At 50.8% G+C, this 26,655-nt stretch overlaps 1 protein-coding gene across 1 annotated transcript in view; it reads left to right on the top strand.

The window, feature by feature from the left end:
• MAPKAPK2 (MAPK activated protein kinase 2) overlaps nucleotides 1-19,939 on the top strand; it is a 42,755-nt gene extending 22,816 nt beyond the window's left edge. The window contains exons 2-10 of the mRNA XM_036442158.2: nucleotides 14,421-14,560; nucleotides 14,707-14,771; nucleotides 14,975-15,054; nucleotides 15,462-15,588; nucleotides 16,138-16,213; nucleotides 16,587-16,711; nucleotides 17,203-17,288; nucleotides 17,399-17,479; nucleotides 18,389-19,939. Coding sequence (XP_036298051.1) covers nucleotides 14,421-14,560; nucleotides 14,707-14,771; nucleotides 14,975-15,054; nucleotides 15,462-15,588; nucleotides 16,138-16,213; nucleotides 16,587-16,711; nucleotides 17,203-17,288; nucleotides 17,399-17,479; nucleotides 18,389-18,532 — 924 coding nt within the window. The 3' untranslated portion in view covers nucleotides 18,533-19,939. The remainder of the gene's footprint in view (nucleotides 1-14,420; nucleotides 14,561-14,706; nucleotides 14,772-14,974; nucleotides 15,055-15,461; nucleotides 15,589-16,137; nucleotides 16,214-16,586; nucleotides 16,712-17,202; nucleotides 17,289-17,398; nucleotides 17,480-18,388) is intronic.
• Nucleotides 19,940-26,655: the final 6,716 nt, after the last annotated feature.

Below are 26,655 nucleotides of genomic sequence, written 5' to 3' on the forward strand. Positions count from 1 at the left end.
AGACGGTGGGGACCCAGATAGAACAAGCCTGAGTGAGCCCTCTTGTCTCTGACAGTCCTGTCAGATTTCAGGACTGTTACTACATCTCCGTGGGAATTACTTCTTCAGGGTTTCTTTTCTTTAAGCTGATTGTCCCAGTTTATCGAACCCTTCCTCATGTGACATGATTCTCAGACCTCCTGCATCCTGCTCATTATCCTTTGGAATTTTTCAAACGTATTGCCCAGAAGTGAGCACTGGATTCTAGGTGTGGTCTGAGAGCGTGGTTGGGTCTGGACTCCTATCTTGATCCAGGTACTTGGTCTGTCAGGGAGTTGAAGGTGATGAGAACTTTTTGGCAGCCATATCCTGGCGTTAGTGAGTTAATGTTTGTAAAAATAAAAAAAAATAACCACAAGTCTGAGGTGGTATTAATTCAGCTTGAACTCATCTAGAGCCTTTAATATGAATAGCATTTATTGCATTAATTAATAAATAATAGCAATATTATTTACTCATACTTGCCATGACCTCACTTAATCTTTGCCATCACCTTATAAGAAAGGTACTATTAAAAATAACTTAATGTAAATGATTTGGTTTAAAATAGGGCTTGTCAGCTTCGGCACTGGTGACATTTGGACCAGATAATTCTTCATTGTGGCCGATTGTCTTGTGCTTTTTAGAATTAGCAGCATGCCTGGCCTATACCCAGCAGACCCTAGTTACACCCCTTTCCAGGCCCCGAAGTTGCAACAATCAAAAACGTCTCCAGACTGTGAGGGAAAGTCATCTCAGGCTGAGAACCATTCCTTAGATGTAAACCTTAGCTCAGCCAGCGTGGCTCAGTGGTTGAGCATTGACCTATGAACCAGGAGGTCACGGTTTGATTCCTGGTCAGAGCGCATGCCCAGGTTGCAGGCTTGACCGCCAGTGGAGAGCGTACAGGAGGCAGCCGATCGACGATTCTCTTTCATCATAGATTTTCTATCTCTTCCTCTCTGAAGTCAATAAAAATGTATTAAAAAATAAAAGATGTAAACCATAGTGAAAATAATTTAAGTAATACAGCTTTTCCCTCTGTTATTCTTTAGCAGATGTACTTGTTATTATGTCCTTTGTAGAGACAGTCCTTGCTTTTTGTGGTTCCAATATGCATGAATTTCAGTCATCATAGCCCCAGTCCCTCAACATCATGGCATAAAGTCCCATTGCCATGGTGTATTACTCCACTGATTGCTTGAGTACAAACTTTGCTGCTGGCTCTTCAGTCCACAAATCTCCATGTACATACAGATGTTTGGAATGACCAGAGACCATTCATGTCCTTCTTTCAGAGTCTGACGGTGGGCCACTCTCCATATGTTCTTAACTTCACATACAGACAGGAAAGTGTGCAGCTGTGCTGCCTCCTTGTCTCCCAATGGTGAACTCATATGAGATTTTATAAAATCAGATAATCGAAAGTAGGACTTGGACAAAAAGATGAAGTGTCAGCCAAGAAATGAAAAGTGGTAATGCTGGAAGTGAAACGTGAACTGAGCATAAATGGAATTATAGAATAAATAACTGATTGTAGGACTGTTGACATTGCCACCATTCAAGACTATACGTATATGCAGCCCTGGCTGGTGTGGCTCAGTTGGTTAAGTGTCTTCCATGTACTGAAAGGTCACTGCACTGGTTTGATTCCCGGTCAGGGCACATGCTCAGGTTTTGGACTCGACCCCAGTCGGGGTATGTGCAGGATGCAGCTGATCGATGTCTGTCTGTCTGTCTGTCTCCCTCCCCCTTCTTCCTCCCTCTTTTTTCTCCTCCCTCCCTCTCTCCCCATCCCCTCCCTCCTTCTTCCTCTAAAATCAATAATTGAAAAATATTAAAAAAAAGAAAGAGTACGTATGCAACCAGAGGAGCTCAGTGAAGGCAAACTCATTGACTTGAGTGGTTGTGACGGGAAAGATGAAGTAATCCCAGAGGAAGTGACACTGGGAAAAAACTTCATGTTGAGGACACTCTTGAGGTTATTTTGCAACATTGAAGGTGCAAGGGAGGGAACGTTGGAAACTGATCCAAACTGAGAAAGGAGTGCGACAATCTGCAGACACAGAAATGATACTCCGTCTGCATCGTAGGTGGCAAGGCAAGCGCTGTTCACACCGGATAAGGTTTTTACCAAGAAATTAAACTCATTCTCAGGGTCTCTAATGTTTTTTTATTACAGTGCACTAAATAAATAGTAGTTTTACTATTTTTTCATTTATCTTCATTTATAACTGACAGTAAGAAAGTTTTTAATGTTTTGGCAATAAATTTTCAAGGTCATGGAACAATGTTATTTTTCCTTATTGATGATTAGATCACCAGGACAATAAAAACATATAAAAAAAAGAATAGTTTTTTGGAGAAATTTTGATCTCAGTATATATAGATCTACCTCATTCTTTTAAATAATTGCATATTATTTTATGCACCATTGTGGATATACCATAATTTACTTAACCCTTTTCTAGTAATAGACATTGAGTTTATCTCCACCCCCCACCCCCCTTTTCCCCCCCAATTTGAGACTGCTGAAGTGAATGTCTCTGACAGATACTATCATTAGCCCCATTTAATGCATGAAGACAGTGATGAGAAAGTGAAATACCTGCCTAAGGTCAGGCAGTTACTAAGCTTAGAGCTGGCATTTGAACTTGAGACGGTCTAATTCCAGGCCCTTGCTTTTAACCACAATGATTTACAGCTCGTCTTTTCTTAGAAGTATCTTTTAACAACAAAACAACAGCAACGAAAAATGGTGGTAGAGTTTATTAAGCTAGGCACAATTCTAATTGCAAATCCATTATTATTATTATTATTAGCTAAACAACAACCCTGTGAAGTAGGCGCTGTTATCTCTGTTATCCTGGAGGAAACTGGAGGTCTAAGGCGGGGAGGCCACTTCAGGTTCCCACAGTGAGTTCATTGGAGGAGCTGGGACTCAGCAGGCGCCCGGCTGCAGGACCTTTGCTCTCACTCACCCACTGTGTGACCTGGATCTGACTTAAGAAAGGTCTTTCGTCACAAGCTGTTGTAGATTATCTTTTGAACCTAACATATGACCTTGTTTTAGATTAGTGATAGCCCACGTTTTCACTTGCTGGAGTTTTTTTTTTTTTTTTTTTTTTTAAGTCATTTGCAAGTTTGATTAGCTTGCTGTTCTCTGCTTTCAACCAACTTGTTGGTTAACTATTAGGATGACATTTCTTGGTTTGTCACTGGAGGTTTTCTCTGGGTTTAGCCAACAAGCACACATTGAGTATGTCATGATGCTATGTTTGATCCTAGGATTGGGAATCAAAAAGTGAATAAGACAGTTCCAGTCTCCAAGGGGCACAGCCTGTCCAGCAGAGGGAGGAACAGTCTTGTACATACACTGGAGAGTGCCAAAGGAGGAGTTTAACAAGAGTCTTGTGCGAGGCGAGAGGACAGAGGGGCTGACTCTGCCTGGAAGCGGTCAGGGAGGCCTCAGAGGAGGTGACATTGCACTGGTTCGTGAAGGATGCAAAGATGTGCCTTGTTTGAGGACCCCGAAGTCCAGGATAGCTTCAGTGGAGGGGATGTGTTGGGAGGTGAAGGCAGAGATATATGGGTGGGAGCTAAGGAAGACCACATGAAGGAATTTGGCTTTTATCCTGTTAGCCAATGGACATGTTTAAGGAAGAAAATGTCCTACTCAGATTTTCCTTTCAGTAGTTGACCCAGAATGTATTGGAACAGGTTAAGTGCCATCTAGAAACCAGTTAGAAAATGCACAAGAGCAAAAGGACGGAAGCGAGTGGCAGCAAGGCAGAAAAGGCCAGATGGCATGTGCGATCTTTCCAAGGTTGCTTCAGCGGGTGTGGGAGGGAGAGAGGCTGAGGATGACTACTTCAAGATTTATATCTGACAGCCTGGCTAGATGGTGACGTCATTGCCATTAATTGAGGTTCTGGAGCAAGTGAGAGGGAGCAGTGAATTCAATTTGGTGCATGTTCAACCTGTCCTAGATCCATTAAGTAACACATTGTTATTGGTCATTTATTAATATAACAATTGCAAGAATTATTGAAATGATTTGTCATCACACCCCCTTTTTTTTTTGTCATCCGGAAGGTCTGGCAGGAGACTTGATTTACTTTTATAGACGTCAAAGCCCCAATAGATCCGACCTTTGGTCTATAACTTAGTAACCCGCTAAGAACTGTAATCAGACTAGTTTGCATGGTTTCCCAGGGAACCCAGGTGAAGTCTTGATGGTCCAATTGGTGATGGTCCAGTTGATGATCTGTTCTAGAGCTTTGCCAGAGGCAGATGTGAATGAAGTTGAGCAGTTCTTCTTATCAGCATTTCTTTTTACATATTGTTCCTGTTTCCTTGGCTAAGCTGGGACCTCCTTGAATGCCCCAGTGTTTAGTCTAGTGCCTGAAGAGGAAACACTCCTGCCAACAAGCAGCGCATTGCCCAGCTCAGAACCAGCCGTGGTTCTGGGCTCACCTGCAGGTTCTTTCTGTGATTCTTCCAAGATTGAAGAATCTCTTTTAACTCAGTCGCCCTTAGGTTGGTCCCCTTGGATTTGAGGTTTCCCTTGAATGTGTGTGTACATGTGGAGCTTGTTCCAGTCTGAAGAGCCTCTCCTTCATGGATAATAAGAATGGCACAAACTGGAGGCGAACATTCCCCCTAATCTGTCCCCGTGCAGGGCCCACTTCCTCCCTGGTTCTTCCAGCTTTGCTTGTAGGTTTAAGGCACTCTTCCTATAGTTCTTGCATTTTTACAAGCTCTGCTCATTCTGTTTCATGAGCCACTCTCTTTGGGTCTGTCCTGGTTACAGGCAGTTTGCTCATATCTTTGGATGCATCATTAACATCTGAGCTCATCAGAGCTGCCTGTGCTGTGGCCTTGCCATCTGGGGATGTCTGCTTCTGGTTTCTTTTCTTTCTTTCTTTTTCTGCTTCTGGTTTCCTTTATTTCTTTTTCTGCTCTGGTTTCTTTTTTTGGGATTATGTGCTTTAGGTGATCACAATCCACGAGTTAAAGATCAGGGCAAATTTTTCAAAATGCATTCCCTTTTGGGATTTCCCTGTTCACCTGTTCCTTTGTGTCAACATCTGGAAGTCTAGACTAACCAATTATTTTTGTCACCAGGTTTTTTTTCTTTCCTCCTTTGAACTGTAATATGACAAGGTTACTTCCTATTGTGGTATTATTATTGTTTTTGCTAACTAAAGTACTTTTATTTTTTGGTTGGTGATGTTGGTTTTTGCTCTTGTTTTTTTTTTTGTTTTTTTTTTTTTTACACAATTGATCAGACTTTCCTCTCTGGTCAGAATTGAGTTTAGGGTTGTAGTTCTCTTCCTTGCATCTTTGGCTGTGTGAGAGGTAAACTCTTAGTAAAGCAAGGCAAGAATTTACCTGGAGCCCTTCTCTTAGAAGGAAAAGACTGACATCTCTTTTTCAGATGTCCTTGTGTCCACACTGGGCAGCTCTGTCATGTGACTGGGCCTTTTTTTGCTGACTGTGTAGGAAAGATAGGTTTATATCTTTTCCTGACCATGTATTATTCTCCTGTATGTTACCACTATGGTTCTTTTTCCTTCTGTCCTCCCTCGGCTGTCCTTCACTCTTAGGTGAATGGAACTGTGGAATTATTGAATTATTTTCAGGGGTGGTGGGTATGCATATGTGAGTGTGTGTGTGTGTGTGTGTCTGTGTGTATGTGTACATTCTGCCCTCTTGATTTATACGACCCTTCTCTTCCACTTCCTCACCTCCCATTAGATCTGTTGATTAGGTATACTTGTCAGGAATCTTAAGTTGGGGTGATGAAGATGAGATGGCATTTATCATTCCCAATTAAAAATTTAAATTTGCTTTTACAGCTGTAGGCCAGAAGCAGTGTTCCTGGCCCCCTTCCGACTTCATTTCTCTTGGTAGTTTCTCCATCTCTGGATTTTCAAAAGTCATACCTAGACACTACAAAGATGTGGCATTTTTCTTCCTGCCAGTCATATTGTAGCGTAAAGCCAGCTGGAGAGTTCAGGGTGTTTGCTTCTTCCCCCATCTTCCCTGTGTCCGAGGAAGCGATCCCTCGGATGCTGTCACAGGCCTCGCCCGTAACTTTGTTGTGATGTGCAGTCTGCCCTTTTCCTCTTCTCACTGAGCTTCGTGCTGGGCGGACAGATTCACAGTCACTGGGGAGAGGCCAGTGAGCAGCGCAGGCAGGGGAGACATGGAGGAGCATGGGACAGGGCCTTAGGACAGGTGCCAGGTGCACATGTGTCAGGTGCACTTTACATATAGAAAATACATATATTTTCTATATGTAAAGTGCACCTGACACATGTGGTGCAGAATACACGAAAATTCCTCTTTCTCTTTTGAAGTCATAATCATCTGCGAGAAGGAACAGAACTATCTGTGCTCCATCTTCAGTTTCCCACCCCAGATTCGGGAGTGCCCACACGCGCTGCGTTCGTGCTCACGGCCATGTACCTCAGGAGTGGGGATTTGGACCTTGGGCCAGCTTTTTATCATACTGGTTGAATTCTCCAGGAAGATGGCCAGCCTTTACATCAACTGAGTTATAGAGTTCACCAGGCCCTTCTTCCTGTGGCCAGCATGGGATTCCCCAGCTCCGCTCACTTGGGGACATGTAACTGTGTCACTGTCAGGTCAGGGGTCAAATTAAGGCCTGAGGCAAGCTGCATGTTAGAATGTAAACCCTTGACTTAATTAAAAATGCATGCAGATGGTAAATATTTAAACAATAGGAAGATCTAAAATGAAAAGGAAAAAAAACAGTGGGGGGGAAAAAGGTAAATATAGTCTTCTCTCTCGTATCTCCTGTATCATAGTGGTTAACACTGTTAACATTTTTTTTTTTTGGCGGTAAATTCCTCTGAAAAAATTTTAGGCACCCACAAGTACATATATCTTTCCTCCCTCTGCCTCAAAAACGAGCAAAACAGCGATGACAATGAAAACACCCAGATGGGATTGCATTTTATATTCTGTTTGGTATTTTATTTTTGGAAATTAAAAGAAAAACACCAAACAGGAAAAAGTCAGCTATCTTACCACCATTTTTAATTAATCACTGCTTAACCTTCTGGTGTCTTTCTTATTATACCTTAAAAGTCAGTTATGTAATGTGTAGCAGTTCCATTAAAAAAAAAAATTAGAACATTAGGGGGAAGCTAAAGTATGTCCTGTTCTTTGTCTGTTTGCCCTTCCTTAACTCATCTTCCCCCCTCCCTCCCCCTCCTTACCCACCCCCTCCTCCCTCTCACCCCCAGGCTGGGCTGCCTCCCTTTCTCAGGCCACCATCCATCCCTCCAGCTCCTTAGCGCCAGGGGTGTTACCAGTTCCCTTTTTGCCATTAACGTTACTTAGGAACACATCTGTAGGGTGATTTCCTAGCTGGGTAGGTGCTGAGTCCAAGGTTTGAACATTTACAGTTTTGATATATATGACCGAACTCCTCTAAAAACACACTAGTTTATTTCCTTACTGATCATATGAGAGAGTGCCTTTCCTTCCCAAACCTTTGCATAAACCCAGGAGCTTTGTTTTGTTGTGTTTTTGGTCAAACATTTTGAAATGTTGCCATTCTGGTGAAATTGCGATCATTGTCTTCACAAACATTCTCTTGTAACGAGTTGCATCAAGTCTCTCAAGTCTCTCTTCCGTTGGGCCATCTGTGTTTCTTTGTCTTTGAAATAAGGATTCTTTGCTCATTTTTGTATTGGGTTCTTCATCTCTTACAATTGATTTGCCGGAGTTAGGTTAGCCTCTTACCCATCCTGTGTTGCAAACAAAACATTTAAAAAGTATGTCACTGACAGTGTGCGTTTGAAGGCTCTGGCCTGTTAGTTGAACCTCGGTCCTGCGTAGCCACCCCGGGAGGGACTTGGAGATTGAGGGCGCGACCACAGAAAAGGTTTGCTGTCTTCTGGGCAGCGTGGTGTGGTGGTTTTAAGGCTTTTGGAACTGGTTTTCCTGTTGTAGATTTTAGCTTTGTTTTGGGTGGGGATTTCCCCCTCCCTCATCATATGAATGAAAGTCAGTAGCAAGTAGAGGCTTTTACCTTCCAATCAAATGTTTGGGGATGGGTGCAACAGGAGGGACCCCCAGTGATGTGCTTCTGTGTATCTTTTATTATGGGGACCTTCTGAAGTCAAACAAGTCTGTGAGATTTATGTGTAGACCAGTTTCTAGGGGAGGACCACCAATTATTCCTCAGTGAGCTTTGCAAGGTTCCGAAATGGGGCATACTCCCACCCCCAGTACATGTGGAGGGAAATCGTCCTTTCAACCAACACTTGTCTGTTTGCCATCTCCTTGTTCCTGAGCTGGGCTGGGTGAAAAGGGACTGTGACATGGCTGCCAGCCTTTGGGCAGCTCTCTGATTTGGGGAATGAGACTCCCCACCACCAGTGCTGACTTGGTGGCTGCTCCCCATTTCCTTTGCAGCACAGAGCACAATGTGCAATTAAAAAAATAACCTTGTACATTAAAATCTAAGTCCCACGAGGGCACAGGCCTTCCTGTCATGTGCTCGGTTATATCCCAGCGCCTCCCACACCAGCGTGTGGCACGGACTCCAGGCTTTGCTGAGGAATGGCCTTCTGGGAAGGTGAGATCGAGTACTGCGTGTGCTGTGTCGCCTCCCCATGTCCTTCCCTGGCTCCAGGTCCAGGGATGGAGGCAGAGGTGATAAGTGATGTAAGGACATCGTGTCCTGGTCCTGCAGCTCTGGGAGCTCACACCTCCCTTTCACTAGCACAGGGCTGTGGCGGACCCAGCTTCCCCGGGGTTGGCTGACAGATCTTTGAGATTGAACAACTGTACTCAGTTCTCCTCATCACCTCCCCCGGGCCTGAGCTACTTTCTTGCTCAAGACTCCGAGATTCTAGGTCCATAGACTTGGTGAGGCTGAGTCGCGTGGCAGAGCTGCCTGGCAGCCCGGAGCAGCTCCCTGGCCATATTGGGGCGTGGATGACAGCCCCTGATTAAATTTGGAGCGCTAAGCTTCTTTGCCTCTTTAAAAAGTACATGTACTAATTATAAATCACCATTCAATAAAGATATAATTACCATGAACATTTTACTGAGTATTAATGCTCTTCCTGTTATAGACACACATACTATGTATATCTGTGTGCATATATATGCACAGATATAAGTAAATGTACATAGAGGACTGTACTGTACATAAGGCTTTGTAACTTCCTCTTCTGCTTACTATCAGATACTTTTTGATAAATCAATTTAAGAAAATTATAGGTTGGAACTTGTGCTGCAAAAGAAAAAAAAAAAGACAATGACAATGATTGTGACTGAGAAGCTAAAAGAGACTTAGGAATCCATCTCTAGTAAATATTCTGAAGCCTCACCTGAGAGATTAAGATTGATAGATAAATGTCTTGCTATTGCTGGGCACTCAACTTGTCAGCCATCTCTATGTGAGGTAAACAACTATTGGGACACACACACACACATACACACCCTTAAAGCTCCACCTATGATTAGTACCTGTAGTACCTGAGGGTAACATTCTAACAGTAATTTCAAAATCCAAGGTTTGCACTTTAATAAGGCATATGTCCACTTCAGCCCCCACTTTCGGCTGTTGTACCACAGCCCTGGGCAGGTCTGTGCCCTTTGCCTTGCCATGGGTGGTGGGCAGGAGGCTCTGGGCGCAGTGAGAATGGAGTTCACAGTCCAGCCCTGCCACTGACTACTGACTAAAAGGCCTTGAACTAATCGCTCAGTGCCTCTGAGCCTGAGTTTCGCTATTTATAAAATAGGACGCTTCCTCTTGGGGTGGGTGTGAGGATGGCTGTGAGGGTTCCCCGTTGCCACTGCTTACACCCCAGTAACCCAGAGCACTCCCAGGAGCAGGCTCCCTGCTCCTCTGGCTCTGAGGCTGCTAACCTCCGGCTGCTCTGCGCTGAGGTTGCACCATTGCACGTGCAGCAAGCCTCCTTCACAGTCCTCCTTTCTTCTACCTGGAGACACATCCAAGCCAGCCTCAGCCCTCCATGTGGGACAGGCCAGGGGCTGGCGCCTGCTGACCTCCTGGGAGTGCAGAGGCTGTGTTGTGCAAGGAGCACCACACACCTACAACACGGCGCCTGACTGACTTTTCATCCCTCTTGGCACCGGCTCAGTCTGGGAAGGGATGGCTTCCTCCCTCATTGCATTGCAGCCCCCCAGCTGTCCAGTGTAGGTGGCACAGGGAGGGAGCAGGGGAGCTCAGGGCTGGGATGCCAAAGCCTGCTTCCCTCCCCGTGTTCTGGGTCCGCTCTGCCCAGTGCTGACACCCTAAACGAGGTGGGCAGGAGTGGGATTCTAACTCCCCACCCCAATGGGACTCTCATAGTGGGGGAAGCAGAGGGGTCAGAATAACCATCGCAAACACTAGTGCAGTGCTTCCCACGTGCCAGGAACCATTCTTAGTAACTCACGTAATACTTGTGTGTTAATTGATTTATCGTGGATGGGTACTGTTACTGTCCTGTTTGACAGATAGGAAACTGAGGCACAAAGGGATGACATGGTGGTGGAGCTTGTGAAGGGGTACTCCCTTGGGGCCTGCTTCTTCCTCCCGTCCTCGTGTCTGCCTTGCTGTGAGCAGGCCTCAGGCTCTTTGCCCTGGCTCTGCTCCAGTCTTTCCATGCAAACGCATGCGGGGAAATGGGTGGGGAGATAAGGGGGACCGTCCTGCCTCCCTCTGGATCTGGCAAAGACAGAAAGGCAGGGAACAGTATTTTGGGAGAGCTCCCATATCTCCATTATTGCCACCCTCGCCCTAGAGGTCCCCCCGGTAACGGACTCTGGCCTGCTCCCTGGCCCGGCCACACTGGCAGGTGAGCAGCGCAAGGCAGCAACCTCGCCTGCAGTGCAAGAGAACTTCCGACGCAAACGTGGAGGGAGGAGGGAAGTCACGGTATCTGATCCAGGTTTATCGTAGGCTTAAAATACTTCACAGATCCTTCCAGGCATTCCTTGCCTCAAAGCCAGTCTGGCTTTTTAGGGGGAAGACGCTTTCTCCCTTCAGATGCAGGCCCGCAGGGCTGCAGTCCTCGCCCCGGACCCCTGTGTCATTTTTCACGCCCCCTCGCGGAACCTTCCCTGGGTCCTCTTGGCTTCTGGTTGAACCTGCCTCTGCATCTCTGCTGGTTGCCCTGTTAGCACCTCGGGAATCCTGTTTTCTCTCTTGTCTCCTCTCTCTGGCAGAGCTCAGGCACCTCCCCGCTGTTCTTTACTTAGCCCTGCACTCCAGATTAGCACATTCTTGATGTCCTCTCTCCAGGCTCTCTGCACGCCACAGCTGTCCCCCGAGTCTCTTTGGCTCTTCCTGGCTCTGCCCTGACGTCAGCCGGCCTGCCCTCCTGACTGCTCCGAAGGTCTTGCTTTCATTGCTTGCGTTGGTTTTCATATCCACCCAGGGACTGCTGATAAGCATGTGCCTGGATGTCAGTTACCAGTCTTCATGGGACACATTTCTGTTATATTTCTCTGAGAATTGGGAAGTGCTGCTCTTCCCACTTGTACTTCTTTTGTTAAATTGAATCCAGTTTGGCAGATGAGGACACCCTTTTCAGAAACGTAGGTTGGCTTCCCTGACACACCTGGGAAGTGCAGGCCCGGGAAGCCAGATGTGTGCGATTCCAAGGCGTGGTGTTACATACTAGTCCATCCAGCTCCTCTGCAGCGGGAGAAATGTGTGTAAGCCTGGGGCTGGAAAGTGCCTGGTGCCACACTCCTAACATGTCTGAGGCGGAAGGAAAGGAACTTGGAGTGTGTGCTCCGGTTTCAGGAGGGGCTGAGGGGCGTGCTCTTGGGTTTGGTCTTGTTGCTTCTTCACTTAGCACAGCTCTGTTTGGTTAGAACTTGGAGCTGGTTCCCAGGCCATGGTCACCAGGCTACAGACAGAAACCCAGCCTACAGTCCTGCTGATGACGCGCTGGCTAACCCACGTGCTCCAGCCTCAGCGATGGAGAGGCCCCCGTGGCAGCTATGCTGTGGGCTCAGGGATGAGGGCCTGCGAACAAGACTCTTTAGAGCAGAATTGCATTGGTTGCTTGCAATGGCTCGAGGAGGCAGGGGGCCAGATGGGGATTAGCCCCCCGCTAATTTACAGATGTGAAACAGACATAGAAAGGTAAGGACCTCTGCAAGGCTATGACGCAACCAGAAATTGATCCATGACCTCATATTGCCTCTGAGTAATTTGACAACTTCCTTTCTTCTTCTTTGAGCCTTAGCTCCCATGTGCCTGTAGGGGGCGATAGAGGTCTTTCCCGGTTGGCTGCTCTGAACACTATTGCTCCTGAATGCTTTGAACTTCTCAGTCTTACAGCACATTACCTCAGTGGGTTATAAGTGTTTTTTGCCTACCTTCCTAGTGCGTCCCTTGCCCCCAGCCCGAGTTCTTTCAGATCCAGAGCCTTCTTTTTGATCTCGACATCCAGCACAACGTGTGGCCCATAGTAGGAGCTCTCTGAACGCTTGTGGAGTTGTTACATGCACATAAAATCCGCCAGTGCCGCCTCCTACTCCATAGAGCTTGGGAAAGGAAAATGCACTTTTCCTGGTCCATCCAAATGAATGATGGTTGAGGGTGGCAGAACCCAGGACCTGTGCAGTGTCCTCATATGGCCACTAGGTGACAGTGTGACCCCATGGGCACCTGTTGCCTCTTCAGTCAGCCGGCAGTTGGCAGTCTGAGACTGACAAGTCTCGGCCTCCATCTCTTCTCTAAAAGTCGTGTAGTGTGCTGCAGCACAAAAGGCGTGGGCTTTGCAACCCACCAGTCCTGGATTCCAACCCTGGCCCTGCCTTTCCCGAATCTGAGCCTGGGAGTTTCTCTGAGCCCCGGTTTCCTCATCCTGTAACATGGCCATTACTGTAAAATTAGAAAAGGCCAAGCATACCATGGACCGCAGCAGAGATGAGTGCTAGTTTATTGTTGGAAATTCCGTGTTTGCCTTTCAGTGCTCCCTCTAATTCAATGCATCATGGCCATCTGATCCTACTTTCCAAGCTTCACCCACTTTCCAGCAGGTGCCTTAGCTCACCCACCAATCCCAGCTCTGTGGATTCCCACTGTTTTTCTCTGCTGTCAGCCTTCCCTTCTGCCTGTCCATTTCCTGCTTAGCCTGACTACCTCCTCACACCCCAGCCCTCTAACTGCCCAGAGAAGTTGGGTGTGTACTGTAGTGCTAATTTTGACTTCCCACAGATGGTAAGGCTGCGAGAGTCCTTATCTTAATTATTTTGGCATCTGCTCTGTGCACTTGGCAGACATTCTGTAACGAGAATGATGACTACTGTTACTGAGCACATGCCAGGCACTCTGCTAGGCATTGTGCAGGGTTTTTCATTCAATCCTTACAACAGATTTATTCCCGTTTGTAAAGGGATGTATCAGGATGTCTCCTGCCACAAAGAAGCCATGAGGGACGTGAGGTGTATCAGCAAGGACCCAGGCAGCTGCCAGCTCTCCTGGTTGTCTTCCTCAGTGTGCTGGTTCATCCTCTTAGGCTTTCCCTTATGGCACCAAGGTGACTGCCTCAGGCCCCGGTGCCATATGTGGGAGAGATGACGTACAATCCCTGTGCTCCCTTTAAGAGGCCTCTCAGATTTCCTACACAGTTCATGGCCGACATTGGGTCTTAGCATTATTCCCAAGCCAGTCACCGGTGAAGGGCCTGGACATAAGGAGACTGGCTCGGACTAGTCAAGGTTCATGAGACGCATGTGGGATCCAGGCTCCTTTAATGCCCCTGGCCGCCTGGTCCGTGGAAGAAGAGGGGTTGTGAATGGGGCTTGGTGCAGTAAATAACTTGCCCAAGGTTGCAGACCTCATAGGAACCTGGATTCTCTATACATTGCGCTGACTCCGAGGCCACCTGCTGGTTGAATGAAGTAAACCACAGGTAGACAAAACTCGCTCAGGCTTTGGTGTGCTGGGTTTGAGGGATTGTGGAGGTTCCTTTGCTTATAAATTCTTGAGTCTCTCCAGATTGGATTGGGCGTCCTCAGTCTGTCTTGCTCCCGTGCCTTCTCTATCCCCATCTCCCAGTGCCTCGCTTCTGTGGCCTCTTACAATAGACTCTGTGCCTTTAGTTGGGTAGACTGGCAAGGTCCCCAGGGGATCATTCGGGGTTTCTTTTAGAGCAGATAAGGGAGCTATTATAAAAAGCTCCAGGTCAGGATTTGGAAGAAGGAGCTGCCAGGGGAAATGCCAAGGAGACCGGCTGGGCAGGGGGGTCAGTGGTAGTGGGGAGTTTAGGGCACACTGGTGGGGATGCCAGCCCGCATATGGGCAGGGCCTTGGAATAGGCCCGTGTGGGCAGCAGCCAGCCCCCTCCTGAGACCCTGCAGTGATGTGGCGGCTGCTTGGCTTGCAGATGCTGCAGGACTGCCCCAAGGCGCGGCGCGAGGTGGAGCTGCACTGGCGGGCCTCCCAGTGCCCACACATCGTGCGGATCGTGGACGTCTATGAGAACCTGTACGCGGGGAGGAAGTGCCTGCTCATCGTCATGGAGTGGTGAGCAGCTTGCGGTTCTGTTCCTGGCCCGCCTCCCACTCCCTGCCCAGGCCCCTCGCGGATTTTTCAGGGGGCCGGGGGGGGGGGGTGGGGGGGTGATGGAGAGTGGTGGGGTGTCCCTAGATCTGATCATGGCTTTGTTTCAGCTTGGACGGCGGAGAACTCTTCAGCCGAATCCAGGACCGAGGAGACCAGGCGTTCACAGAGAGAGGTAGAAAGGGTCTGTTGGGACAGGCCTTGGGCAGGCGGGGCAGCAGGTGACGGAAGGGGACCTCCTGCAGTGCCTGCCCTCGCTGAGGCCTGCTGAGGCTCCCGCCCCCTCCTGCTCGCTGCCAGGGCTGCCGTCCTCCGTGAGCCCGGTGGCTGTTTTCAACCCCAATGACACACCGTGTGACTTTCTCTCCTCCTCCACAGAAGCTTCGGAAATCATGAAGAGCATCGGGGAGGCCATCCAGTATTTGCACTCAATCAATATTGCTCACCGGGATGTCAAGGTACCAGCTGTTCATCACCCAGCCCCCTCCCTGCTCAGGCGCTGGCTGCCGAGGGCCCACAGAAGGGTTGACAGAGTCGTCCGCCCCCTTGCTGCCCTGTTCCTGACGGCAGGGCGGGGCAGGGTGCTATTCTCTGGGCAAACCCCCAAACCCAGTCGGAAGCCCTGTGGTCCTCGGTCAGCGCTGCACAGCCATCCCTGGTTTCTCTGCCCCGGGGGAGGTGCTGGCTCTCTTCATGGACCTTTTGTCTCCCAGCTCTGGGAGGGCAGGGAGTGGTCACAGCTGCTGGTGTGCGGATCATTGGGGCCTGACAGCTGGCTGTGGACGAGGAAGTGGGAAGTCATCCTTACCTTTTCATCTCCAAGAGCCCTCAGACAGGCTCGCCATTTCTCTGCCTCTCTCCGTAGCCCGAGAACCTCTTATACACCTCTAAAAGGCCCAATGCCATCCTGAAACTCACCGATTTTGGCTTTGCCAAGGAAACCACCAGCCACAACTCGCTGACCACTCCATGTTATACGCCTTACTATGTGGGTAAGTCCAGGGGAGGCCAGGCTCGTCCTTCCTTCCCCTGAGCTTCTGCCGAGCCCTTTTCTTCCGGCCTTGGAGCCCCAGGCCCAGGAGAGGCGTGCCCTCTGGCCCGGTGTGACCTGAGTGGAGTAGGCTCGTCAGAGATGGGCTGGGATTGGGGGGTCCTAGGAAGCTATCTGAGGTCGTGGCAGGGTTTTGTGCACTTTCCCGAGAGGAGCTGTCATCTCCATCAGATGCCCAGGGGTCCGGCGCCCAGCTGACCGGCACAGGTCAAACTCTCAAATGTGTTTGTCCAAGTAAATGGACATTGTGCATCTGAAAGGCTCTTGGCAGGAATTATCTTAAGATTCTAGTCCTAAGTTCCACTGGGAAGAAGGTCTCTGCTTTCCTCCTTCAACTCCGGGGCTGGGTTACGGCTGTTCCCCTCCCACCTCCAGCTGCATTCCCATCATGACGGGCTGATGGGCTGGGCTGGGAGCATCAGCCCCAGAGAAACGGGTAGGTCTGCGTGTCCAAGGGCCAGGCCCACCCACACTGACCTTTGGTTTCCAGCTCCCGAAGTGCTGGGACCCGAGAAGTACGACAAGTCCTGTGATATGTGGTCCTTGGGTGTCATCATGTACATCCTGTGAGTGCGGGAGGGGCCCCGGGGGCGGGGCGGGCGGAGCTGGGAGGAAGCCTGTTCCTCTCGGTCCAGAGGAAGAGGGGGGGGTTAGCATTCTCCTTCTGGATGGGGGTTCCCTGGGAACGTCCTGCACGCCCCCATCAATGCTAGTGGATCCGAGAGCTAAGTGATGAGTATAAACTAGCCGGTGGGCAGGGATATGTGTGGTATAGGTACTTAGTTGTAGGAATCTGGGCCCGGTTCTGAATTTCTGTATCCTGTCCGAATCCCTGTTTCCCTGTGACCTTTACAAGAAGTCTGCTTCTCACCCTGTTCCTGGTGCAGGGTCCTTAAATAACACCTGCTCTGACCCTCTCTTCTGCCTCTCTCGGCTCAGGCTGTGTGGGTACCCACCCTTCTATTCCAACCACGGCCTTGCCATCTCTCCGGGCATGAAGACTCGCATCCGAATGGGCCAGTATGAGTTTCCCAACCCAGAGTGGTCAGAAGTATCAGAGGAAGGTAAAGAGCCCGTGCGTGTGCGTGTGCGTGTGTGTGCGTGTGTGTGTGTGTGTGTGTGGTGTGGTGCGTGTGTGTGTGTGTGTGTGTGTGTGTGTGTGAGTGTGTGGTGTGTGTGTGTGGTGTATGTGAGTGTGTGGTGTGTGTGTGGTGCGTGTGCGTGTGCGTGTGCGTGTGTGTGTGTGTGTGTGTGTGTGTGGTGTGTGTGTGAGTGTGTGGTGTGTGTGTGTGTGGTGTGTGTGTGTGGGTGTGTGTGTGTGTGTGTGTGTGGGGTGTGTGTGTGAGTGTGTGGTGTGTGTGTGTGGTGTATGTGAGTGTGTGGTGTGTGTGTGCGTGTGGGGTGTGTGTGGTGTGTGTGTGTATGTGGGGTGTGTGTGTGTGAGTGTGTGGTGTGTGTGTGTGTGTGTGTGTGTGTGTGTGTGGTGTGTGTGTGTGGCAGAGCAGGAGAGGGAGCGGGGCCCTGAGCTGTCTGTGTCCCTGTGTCACCCCGACAGTGAAGATGCTCATCCGGAACCTGCTGAAAACAGAGCCCACTCAGAGAATGACCATCACGGAGTTCATGAACCACCCCTGGATCATGGTAAGCCTGGCAGCCAGAGACCTGGGTCTTTGGGGACTGTCCTGGGGGCAGGGCTCAGCCAGGACCCTGCCCAGCCCAGGTTTCACCCAGACCCTGTTCTCTCCCCTCAGCAATCAACAAAGGTCCCTCAAACCCCACTGCACACCAGCCGGGTCCTGAAGGAGGACAAGGAGCGGTGGGAGGACGTCAAGGTGAGGGAGCCACGGCCGAGGGCGCGGGGTGCCTGGTGGTGCTGGCCGGGGAGGATTTGGTTCTGCATTCTCTCACCAGAGGGTTCTGTTACAACAAGAACCGCGAGTCTGAGCCACTTCCCCAACCAGGTTGGGGCAGAGAAGTCTCTGTCCCGGTCTAAACTCGGGGAGGCTATTTCCTACAAGCTCTCTGTTCCCTGGGTCTCTAAAGGACTGGCCGGGGCAGACCGGGCCCAGATCTCCTGACTCCTGGCCAGTGCTCTTCCTGCCTTCCTGCAGGACCACTGGAGGCCCCCGAGAGCGGCGGCAGGGGCGGTGACCCAGCCCAGGGCTGAGGCCGCTTTTGGTCCTGAACCCACTAGCCAGCCTGCCGCTTCTCTCTCTGCTCTGATTGCCCGCATCCTGCCTTTATTTGTTTTTTTAAAAAATATATTTTTATTGCCGAAACCAGTTTGGCTCAGTGGATAGAGCTTCGGCCTGCGGACTGAAGGGTTCGATTCCGGTCAAGGACATGTACCTTGGTTGCGGGCACCTCCACAGTAAGGGGTGTGCAAGAGGCAGCTGATCGACGATTCTCTCTCATTGATGTTTCTAACTCTCTGTCCCTCTCCCTTACTCTCTGTAAAAAAGCAATAAAATATATTTTAAAATATATATATTTTATTGATTTCAGAGAGGAAGGGAGAGGGAGAGAGATAGAAACATCAGTGATGAGTGTGAATCACCCATCAGCTGCCTCCTGCCCCCCATTGGGGATCGAGCCTCAGTCCCGGGCATGTGCCCTGACCGGGATTTGAACCGTAGCCTCCTGGTTCATAGGTCGATGCTCAACCACTGAGCCACATCAGCCAGGCTCACTCTGCCTTTGCTATGTCTCTCACATCTCTGTTGGTGGAATCCTTCCCCCAGGAGGAGATGACCAGTGCCTTGGCCACCATGCGTGTCGACTACGAGCAGATCAAGATAAAAAAGATAGAAGATGCCTCCAACCCTCTGCTTCTGAAGAGGCGGAAGAAGGCGCGGGCCCTGGAGACCACCGCCCTCGCTCACTGACCGCTCAGCCCGTCCTTCTCCGCCGGAGGACAAGCAATAACTCTCGACCTGAATCTGTTTTTTAAATGAAGACCAGGCTGCCCACTGCTCGCGGAGCCCAGAACCTCACGAGAGGCTGACTCCTGCCTTCGGCTCCGGCGCCCGGAGGGAGGGGCCGGGCTCTGGAGGGCGTGCAGAGGCGGGAGCAGATGCTCTTGAACCTGTGCTCAGTCTGCAGTTTTATCAGTGATTTGACTTAGGATTTTTATGAAACTTCTTTTATTGCCCTTTCCCCCCACTTCCCCTCTCCTCCAGTCCCCTTCCTCTTGTTAAAGGATATTTGTGGAAACTGTTGTAGGGAGTGTCCCTGTGTCGTCCCACCCGCCCCGTTTCCCCACTACAGCCTCAGCTCCCCGCCGGCCTAGGCGCCTGGCGCTCAAGGCCATGGAGGTCTGGGGCCAGGATGCACCACCTCCTACTGGATCCCTCGACGTCACCAGAGTGCCAGACGGATGGGAGTGAGTGTGTGCGTGCATGCATGTGTGTCTGTGTGCCTGTGCGTGTGTGCCTAGGACTGCGCATTTGTGGGGCCAGGGGCAAGCAGGGTTGCCTAGGGAGGGGTCAGGAACCTTCCCTCCTTGGGCCTGCCCGCTCCGCTCTTGGTGCACCTGCCTTGGTGCCTGGAAGCCTCAACAGACTCGGAGCCGGGCCTGTGTGCCCGCCTCTGCTAGCTGGTCCGGGAGTGGCGAGGAGTGACTTAGCACTGGCCGAAATCAGGAAGACTGGACCCACCCCCCTCCCCGACTCCCCACGTAGTGCTGGTCCTAGTCCTCTGAGGCGCTCATCTACCGAGTAACCTCTGCTTCCCCTTCTGCCTTTGTCCACCCATTGCTTATTTTTCTTACATTCTTAGCCATCTCTCCGCGGGCCTCCTCAGCTCGTCGGGTGAACCCGGGCACTTTGTTCGGGACACGGCGCCTGAGCTTTGCCCTGGGCCCTGGCATTGGGCAAAGGCAGCTCCACCCTGTGGCCTCCCACACATCTCCATTGTGTGGCCTAGTGGGTGGGGGGGTCTTCACACCAAAGATGCCCCGACTCTGCCCTACCCATTAGCCACGCCCCCACCCCAAACAGCTTGGCTTCACGTGTCCAGGCCAGTGAGGGGGAGGGAAGGCCCTCCCCCAGTATTACTGAAGCGTGGGGGGAGGTCCTCGGTGCCATGGTCTCTTGGGGTGGGGTGGCAGTAATGCTTCAGTTTTCATCTCCCTCAGGGCAGGGGGGCACTCAGGTCTTCTCTGCCCTGGGGAGGGCTCCAGGGCTCCAGTGCCTGCAGCGCCTCCGTGTCTGATGGTGTGTCCAGCACTTAGATTGTTGTAAACTGTTGTTTTGTATGAGCGAAACTGTCTTTACTAAACCGATTTAATAGTTGGAAGGTTTTCTTTCTCTTCTTTCATGGGCATTAGCCCTTGAGGCCCCACCTCTCCTCCCACATGTGGAGAGTGGTTCTCTGGGCTGGGAGTCCTGGGAGGGGAGGGGAGGGGAGGGGAGGGGAGGGGAAGGAATAGGAAGGGAGAAGAGAAGACTGGACTGGAGGGGACAGGAGAGGAGGAGGGGAGGAGGAGAGGAGGGCCTCCTGGGCGAGCAGCAACCAGTGCCTGTCCTGTCGAGGCCTGACCAGGTGTGTCTGGTACAAGAGTATTAATGCTTCTCTCCTTTGGAGCAGGTGGAGGTGCCAATAGGTCTGGGGAGCCCATGCCCTTTTGCCAAATACTGAATCAGGAGTCACGTTCCTTCTTGGCGCACGATTCCTTCAGCTATTTAGCACACCCATACATTTCCCCACTCAGCCTAGTCAGGCCGGCTGGTGTGGGGGTCTAGGGAGAAGAGGATGAGTGATAGTAATTTGGTTCAAATCCTCAGAGACACCAGGGGAGCAGGTGGGTGTAGTTCCTGGAGGTTCCAGCAGGGGGCGGTAGGGGTTAAGCAGAAACAGGTTAGAGCTGGAAGAGGCCTCAGGGTTCTTCTGACCCTTTCCTCTCAGTTCACAGATAAAAAGCTTGAGGCCCAGAGTGGGATTTGAGATCACATGATGGCTTGGGGTGTGACAGACAGGGCCACACGGCTCCCTCCCAGGATGACAGTAAGAGTGCATCCTAGACAGTGTCATGCTTCTCATGATCCTGGGAGCTGGTGGGGGGGAGGGGAGGAGGAGGAGTAGGGGAGGAAGCTGGGCAGGGGGGGGGAGGGGAGAGGAGGCCGGCCATTATCAGGTTATCCCGTTATCCCTGCTTTATGAGTGAGGGAACCCATGGAGAGGGTGAAGGGACCCGCTGGAAGTCAGGCTGCCTGGCTTGGACTGGAACTTAGGATCCCAAGGCCTGGGGAGCCTCTAGCCGCAGACCATGTCTCCTGCCCAGAGGCGAGGCCTCCTTACCCTCGGTCATGGGCGGGTCACGTCTCCTCCATTCAGACCCACAGGCACAGACGGTGGTCCCTGCACGACTCCTGGAAGGACAGCCGGGCGTGGGTCCCATCTTGAAACTACTGATCACTCTGGAAACCACACTCACGTGAACCAGCATAAGCTTTAGCTTCCAGAGAAACGAGCTTGTGATGGGAACCTTGGAGGGGGAACAAGGTGGCAGAAGGGACTTAGGGTGAGAGGGGGAGGGAGTTGTCAGCCGGGTGCTGTCTGAGAGGCTGCCTCGTGTTCTGTTGCCGTCAGAACACATTTTGTGACTTAAAACAGCACGCAGGTGACATCGGCAGCTCCGGAGGTTGGAGGTTTGATAGGATCCAGCTGGCTAAGATTCCGTCTCGGCAGAGCTGCCTGCCTTTGGAGGCTGCAGGAGAGTCTGGAGCCTTATCTTTTCCAGCTTCCAGAGGCATCCTCATTCCCTGGCCCATGGCCGCCTCCTCCATCCTCCATCCTTGAAGCCAGCACAGCCTCTCTGACCCTCTGTTACCTCTTCTCTCTGACTTAACCAGGGAGGAGTGTCCACTCCCACGGACCCGTGTGGTGGGATTGGCCTCCCCAGATAGCCCAGGAGGCCCTCACCCTGAGTCCTACCTGCAAGCACTCACCATGGACAGTGACTCAGGTCTAAGGAGTGGGATCTGGGCACCCAAGGACTCCACCACGCCTGTCTCTGCCCTCTCGGCCTCTTGCCCCACACACTGATGCTGAGTTTGCTTCCTCCTCTGGGTGAGACACTTTGGTGGCCAGTGAGGATGGGCCTGGAGTTGGCATTCAGGGAAGATGGCAGGGTGAGCGGGTCTTTCCTTGCCTTTCCACTCTCCCCCATGCACGCCGGCCTGGCCCCCCCATGCCCTCCCTATCTCTAGGGGCAACTTAACCTCTTTCTGCTAAAGCCCCAGATGGAATGAGCGTGGAACTTTTGTGGCCTGATGGGTGGAGAGGTACAGGGCGTGGTTCTTGAACACCCTGACGTGGCGAGATGCGAGAGGGCTTAGGGACACTCGTAGGCACCTACTGAACACCAGTTCAGGTTGCCCAGTCCCCTGGTCTTTCCCAGGCATGAAAGCCCTGAGGTAATCTAGCCTCCCACTGGCCTGTGAAGAAACAACCTCGGCCGAAACCGGTTTGGCTCAGTGGTAGAGCATTGGTATGCGGACTGGAAGGTCCCAGGTTCGATTCCGGTCAAGGGCATGTACATTGGTTGCGGGCACATTCCCGGTAGGGGTTTGTGCAAGAGGCAGCTGGTCGATGTTTCTCATCGACATTTCTAGATCTCTACCTCCCTCTCTGTAAAAAAAATCAATAAAATATATTAAAAAAAACAACACATAAGTTAAAAAAAAGAAAAAGAAAAAAGAAAGAAACAACCTCAGAGAAGAAAATGCCTCTGCCGAGCCTCACAGCGAAGCAGAGGGGAATCAAATTGGGAAAAAATATCTGAAGTCCTCTTGCTAGGGGCGGGGTGGGGGAAGGGCTGACAGACTGGATTCCTCTCCTCTGATTATAGAGTTTCTTGATGAAACCCGGGTGACATTCCTGTGCCCTGTGGCCATTGTGAGATATTTAAGGAGATGATTTAAATTCTTTGTGAGGTGCTAGGTGCCAGGTGGCCTTTATCACAATTAGGGTCCCACCCTCAGGTGGGCTGCCTGCCCAGAGGGCACTGGGAATCCCAGGTTTGGACGGGCCGTGGTCTACGCGGGCTCTCTGCTCCTGCCCTTGGGTGGAGGGCCTGTCTCTTGAGTCTTGGGCGACACTGTTGGGTTGGCAAACAATAACAGTAAATTTGGGGTTTTCCTTTGACTGGGTTAGAGGCAGGAAATGAGGAGGGCTGAGGATGACGAGTGGGTAGGTCTGTCTGCTTAAGGTGTGAAGGAAATTCAGTTACTCAAGGTGGTAGTCCCATCCACTGGCGGATGTAAACAAACCTGCTTGGCACCCCTTTTCTTCCCCCCTCCCCCCCTCCTGTGGCTGGAGTTGGCATGCAGCAGCATTGGGGGCAGCCTCTGTGCCCTCAGCCCTGGAATCCAGCCCTTCCCTGGCTCTTTCTCTTGAAGCCCAAGTGTAGGGGCCTCAAAAGGGGAGTCTGGTTGAGTGTGGGAGTAGCCAGTCACTTGGAAGGGACACCGGGCTCCCAGCTCTGGGGGTCCTTGTGAATTCATCAGCATCTCCTCTCCCTGCATTCAATCAGGCTGGTGTAAAAAGGCCTACCCACCTAACTCACCGAACACCTAGGCACTTATGTATGCACTATGCATATGCATGAGGCCTGGTTCCTGCTTGGTTCCTAGTCAGCAAGACACAAACCACGTGTGCAGCAACCAGAGGCCTTGTCCTTTCTCTGCGTCCATGGCACGGGCACACTTTGTGGTCTGAATGGACCCGTTCGAAACTGCTCCACACAGTGAGGGGTGTGCCAGCCAACCCCAAGGGGCCCCAGGCAGCCAACTAGGGCCCTAGAGGTTTTGAGATGGGAGAGGTGAGTGAGGTCAAAAGGGGTGGGCCCCGTGTCCTCATTTTATGGATGAAGCCCTCATGTCTGTGCCTTGTTGGGGATAATATCTGTCCTCCCTGCACCCAAGCACCTGAGGGGTAAACAGCCGCCTGGGACCGGGGGAGGCGGAAGGCACTACGGATGTGTGACAATGACAGGGCTGTGCCCTGAGCCCTTCGAGGCCACCCTGCCAGCATGGTCAGTGCTTTGGCCTCGGCTGGAGCCGCTCTTTGAGGACATTTCCCCACTCTCCCAGAGTAAAGGGGCTCATTCAGCTCATCCTGAGCACCTACTATGTGCAACGCCCAGCTTCCAGGACATCTGGCTGACGTGGGTGAGTACGAAGTGTGTCTAACCCTAGGGTGGCTCCGACCAGAGGAGGCAGGGAGAACCAAACCAAGCTCATAAGACAGCAGGTGTTTGTGGTGCCGGAAGGAGGAGCTAGCTACTCAGGCAGAGAGCCAGGGGGGATGGTTTTGATGGTGGAAGATGAGGGAAGTAGGGCTGTTGTCTTCCTTCTCCGAGTCTCGGTTCACCCCATCTCAATTCTGGATGGAACTGCTGTCTGCTTGTCTCTCCAGCCTGACCTTTGACTCCATCAGCTCAGTCTGTGGGAAATCTGACTTACCCCCTGGGGGTGCCCTTGGTGTTTTCTGCCCATTTCCTCTTTCCCGCCTCTCCAACCTGGATTCCCCTCGCTCACAAGGCTTGCTTTCCCAAAACCAAACTTTGGGAACAGGGATTTCCCCCCCCCACTGCTCTTCAGTTCATTAAGTTTTCAAGAAGCCTTACGAAATTACATCTTAGGTCACACTTAGTTATACATTTTACAGATCACTGTAGAAAGGACATCACATGAAATCGGGGAAGGGGCCCTGACCGGTTTGGCTCCGTGGATAGAGCGACTGAAGGGTCCCAGGTTCAAGTCCAGTCAAGGGCATGTACCTTGGTTGCGGGCACATCCCCAGTAGGGGGTGTGCAGGAGGCAACTGATCGATGTTTCTCTCTCATCCATGTTTTTAACTCTCTATCCCTCTCCCTTCCTCTCTGTAAAAAATAAAATATGTTAAAAAAAAGAAGAAAAAAAAAGGAAATTGGGGGAGGGGGGATCCTTCTGGAAAGTCAGGATGAATGGTTGTCAAGGGCTTTTTTTGCTCCTGTCCCTTCCGAGTTCATGGTCCTGTTACACTCAGTGTCTTACACACAGGCCCTTGGGAGCTTCCCTCTTACAAGCACACGTTGTAGTGTAGCCCAGCTTCCACACTTTTTTGTTTTTTTGCACACCAGCATTTCAAACCTGGGGTTACCTTGGACCGCCCGCCCATCCCACGGCAAAGAACAGTTATCACTCCAAAGGGAAGTTCCCGTCCAAAGCCTCTGGCCCAGAAGCCGGAAGCTGTCAGGCCTGTAGGGTTCCAAGTGGGGCTGCAGGGGTCGTGGTGCGGGTGGGAGGCCCTGGAACCTGAGGCACAGAACTGCCATGCAAATGCCCTTGTTTGCATACTTTCCTTGCTCTGAGGGACAGTGAACTTTCCTACCCCATCCAACACCCCTGCCAGGATTTGCAAGTGAAATGCTGGGACTGGCTTTCCCCCTTTGCCAGCCTCTCCCCTCCCCAGCCCTCATGTCCCTCAAGCTCTGTCCCTCAGGAACCGTGTGACAGCGGAACACTCTGATCCTGGGGGAGCAGTGGTCCTGGGGAGGCCCTGTGACGTAAAGTATCAGCAGATGTTATGCAAATGGACCCTTACATGGGGGCCTCTGGCCAGACTGAGCCCAGGCCAGTCCGCTAGCTCAGCTCAGGCCACTGGGGTTTGAAACCATGTGAAACGTGATCTTGGTCCTTCCTCAATCCCCACAGCTGTGGGACTCTGGTTCATCAAATAGAGCTTCCTCCCTCCGGTTAGGAGGCCTCAAGTTTCAAAATGAACTGAATTCTCCCAGCCCTTCTTCTCTGATTTGGAGACTTGTGGTTCTCACCAGTTGGAGGTTTGCTTTTCAAAGAAACCACGACTCCATCCGAGTCTGATCCAGACCTCGGTTAGCTGTGTCTGGAGGCTGCTGAGCCTGACCCAGACCTTGGTTAGCTGTGTCTGGAGTCTGCGGTATGTGGCGAGCTGGTGTTTATAGTAAGACCTGGAGGGGACATGGGTTTCTGGTACTCAGCTGTCTCCTTTTCTGGTCAGAAACCTGTTCTAAGAAAAAGGCCCTCATAGTGAGCCTTACCTCTCACCCACTCACCCATTCACAGGGGGACAGAGCAGGCCATTCTCAGAGAGGGTCTGCAAGAAAGAGAAAGAACAGAGAGCGATCCAGACTGGTCTCATCTGATTTCAGGTTCTAAAAATGACAGCTGGTGCTCAGTATCTGTTGGACGGTGAATGCATCTAAAGGACCACTAACACAAGCAATTTCATTAACTCAAACATCAAAGTGATTATACCCACACAATTATATATGCACACAGTGTGAAATGTGGAAGTTCTTCATAACCTCACACAAGTATGTCATTCCCAAAATAAGTCCTTTAGCAGTTTGATTTGATTTTATACAACTTTAGAAAAAATTTCTATTAATTTATCTACATATGTATACATTAGGGTTTGGCCCATGATGTGGGCTCTAAAAAACAGTCACAACCAAAAGAATAGATGTAGAGGCAGTTTATTTTTACTTTCCAAGAGAGGAAAGGGCCAGTGCATTTCTAATCAATACAGGGCAAGAAACAAAGGGTGGCTTCTCCTTTTAAAGAGTAATGGCTGCTCTTGCTAGGTGACAAGGAAGGGAGGAGTATTTGGGGCTGAAGTTGAGCAGACAACAAGGGGATTGTCTTGAACAGTTGTAGCTTGTCTCCTTTCCAGGAGATAGTCTGGCAGATGCCCTAGGGAGGTGTCTTATCAGTATTTTTCCCAAGCCTATGAAACATGCTTAGAGCAAAAGTTATGAAGAGCTCAAAAGAGGCTTGTTTGAAGGGGAAGAGGGAAGGGAACTTTCTGCTAACTAGAGACTCCTTGGGAGGCAGCTATGCTCACCACTATACCACTAACGCCTTGTAGAGACTTCTTGGTATAAATGATCCCTAAGTTCTGAAAACAGCAGGGAGGAGGAAGGGATGCAAGAATGTAGCCTTGAGAGTAGCTTGTCTTGTAGTTTGAATCAGACGATCTAACA

This window comes from Pipistrellus kuhlii, unplaced genomic scaffold (assembly GCF_014108245.1).
Source record: "Pipistrellus kuhlii isolate mPipKuh1 unplaced genomic scaffold, mPipKuh1.p scaffold_m20_p_18, whole genome shotgun sequence".
Taxonomy (NCBI): domain Eukaryota; kingdom Metazoa; phylum Chordata; class Mammalia; order Chiroptera; family Vespertilionidae; genus Pipistrellus; species Pipistrellus kuhlii.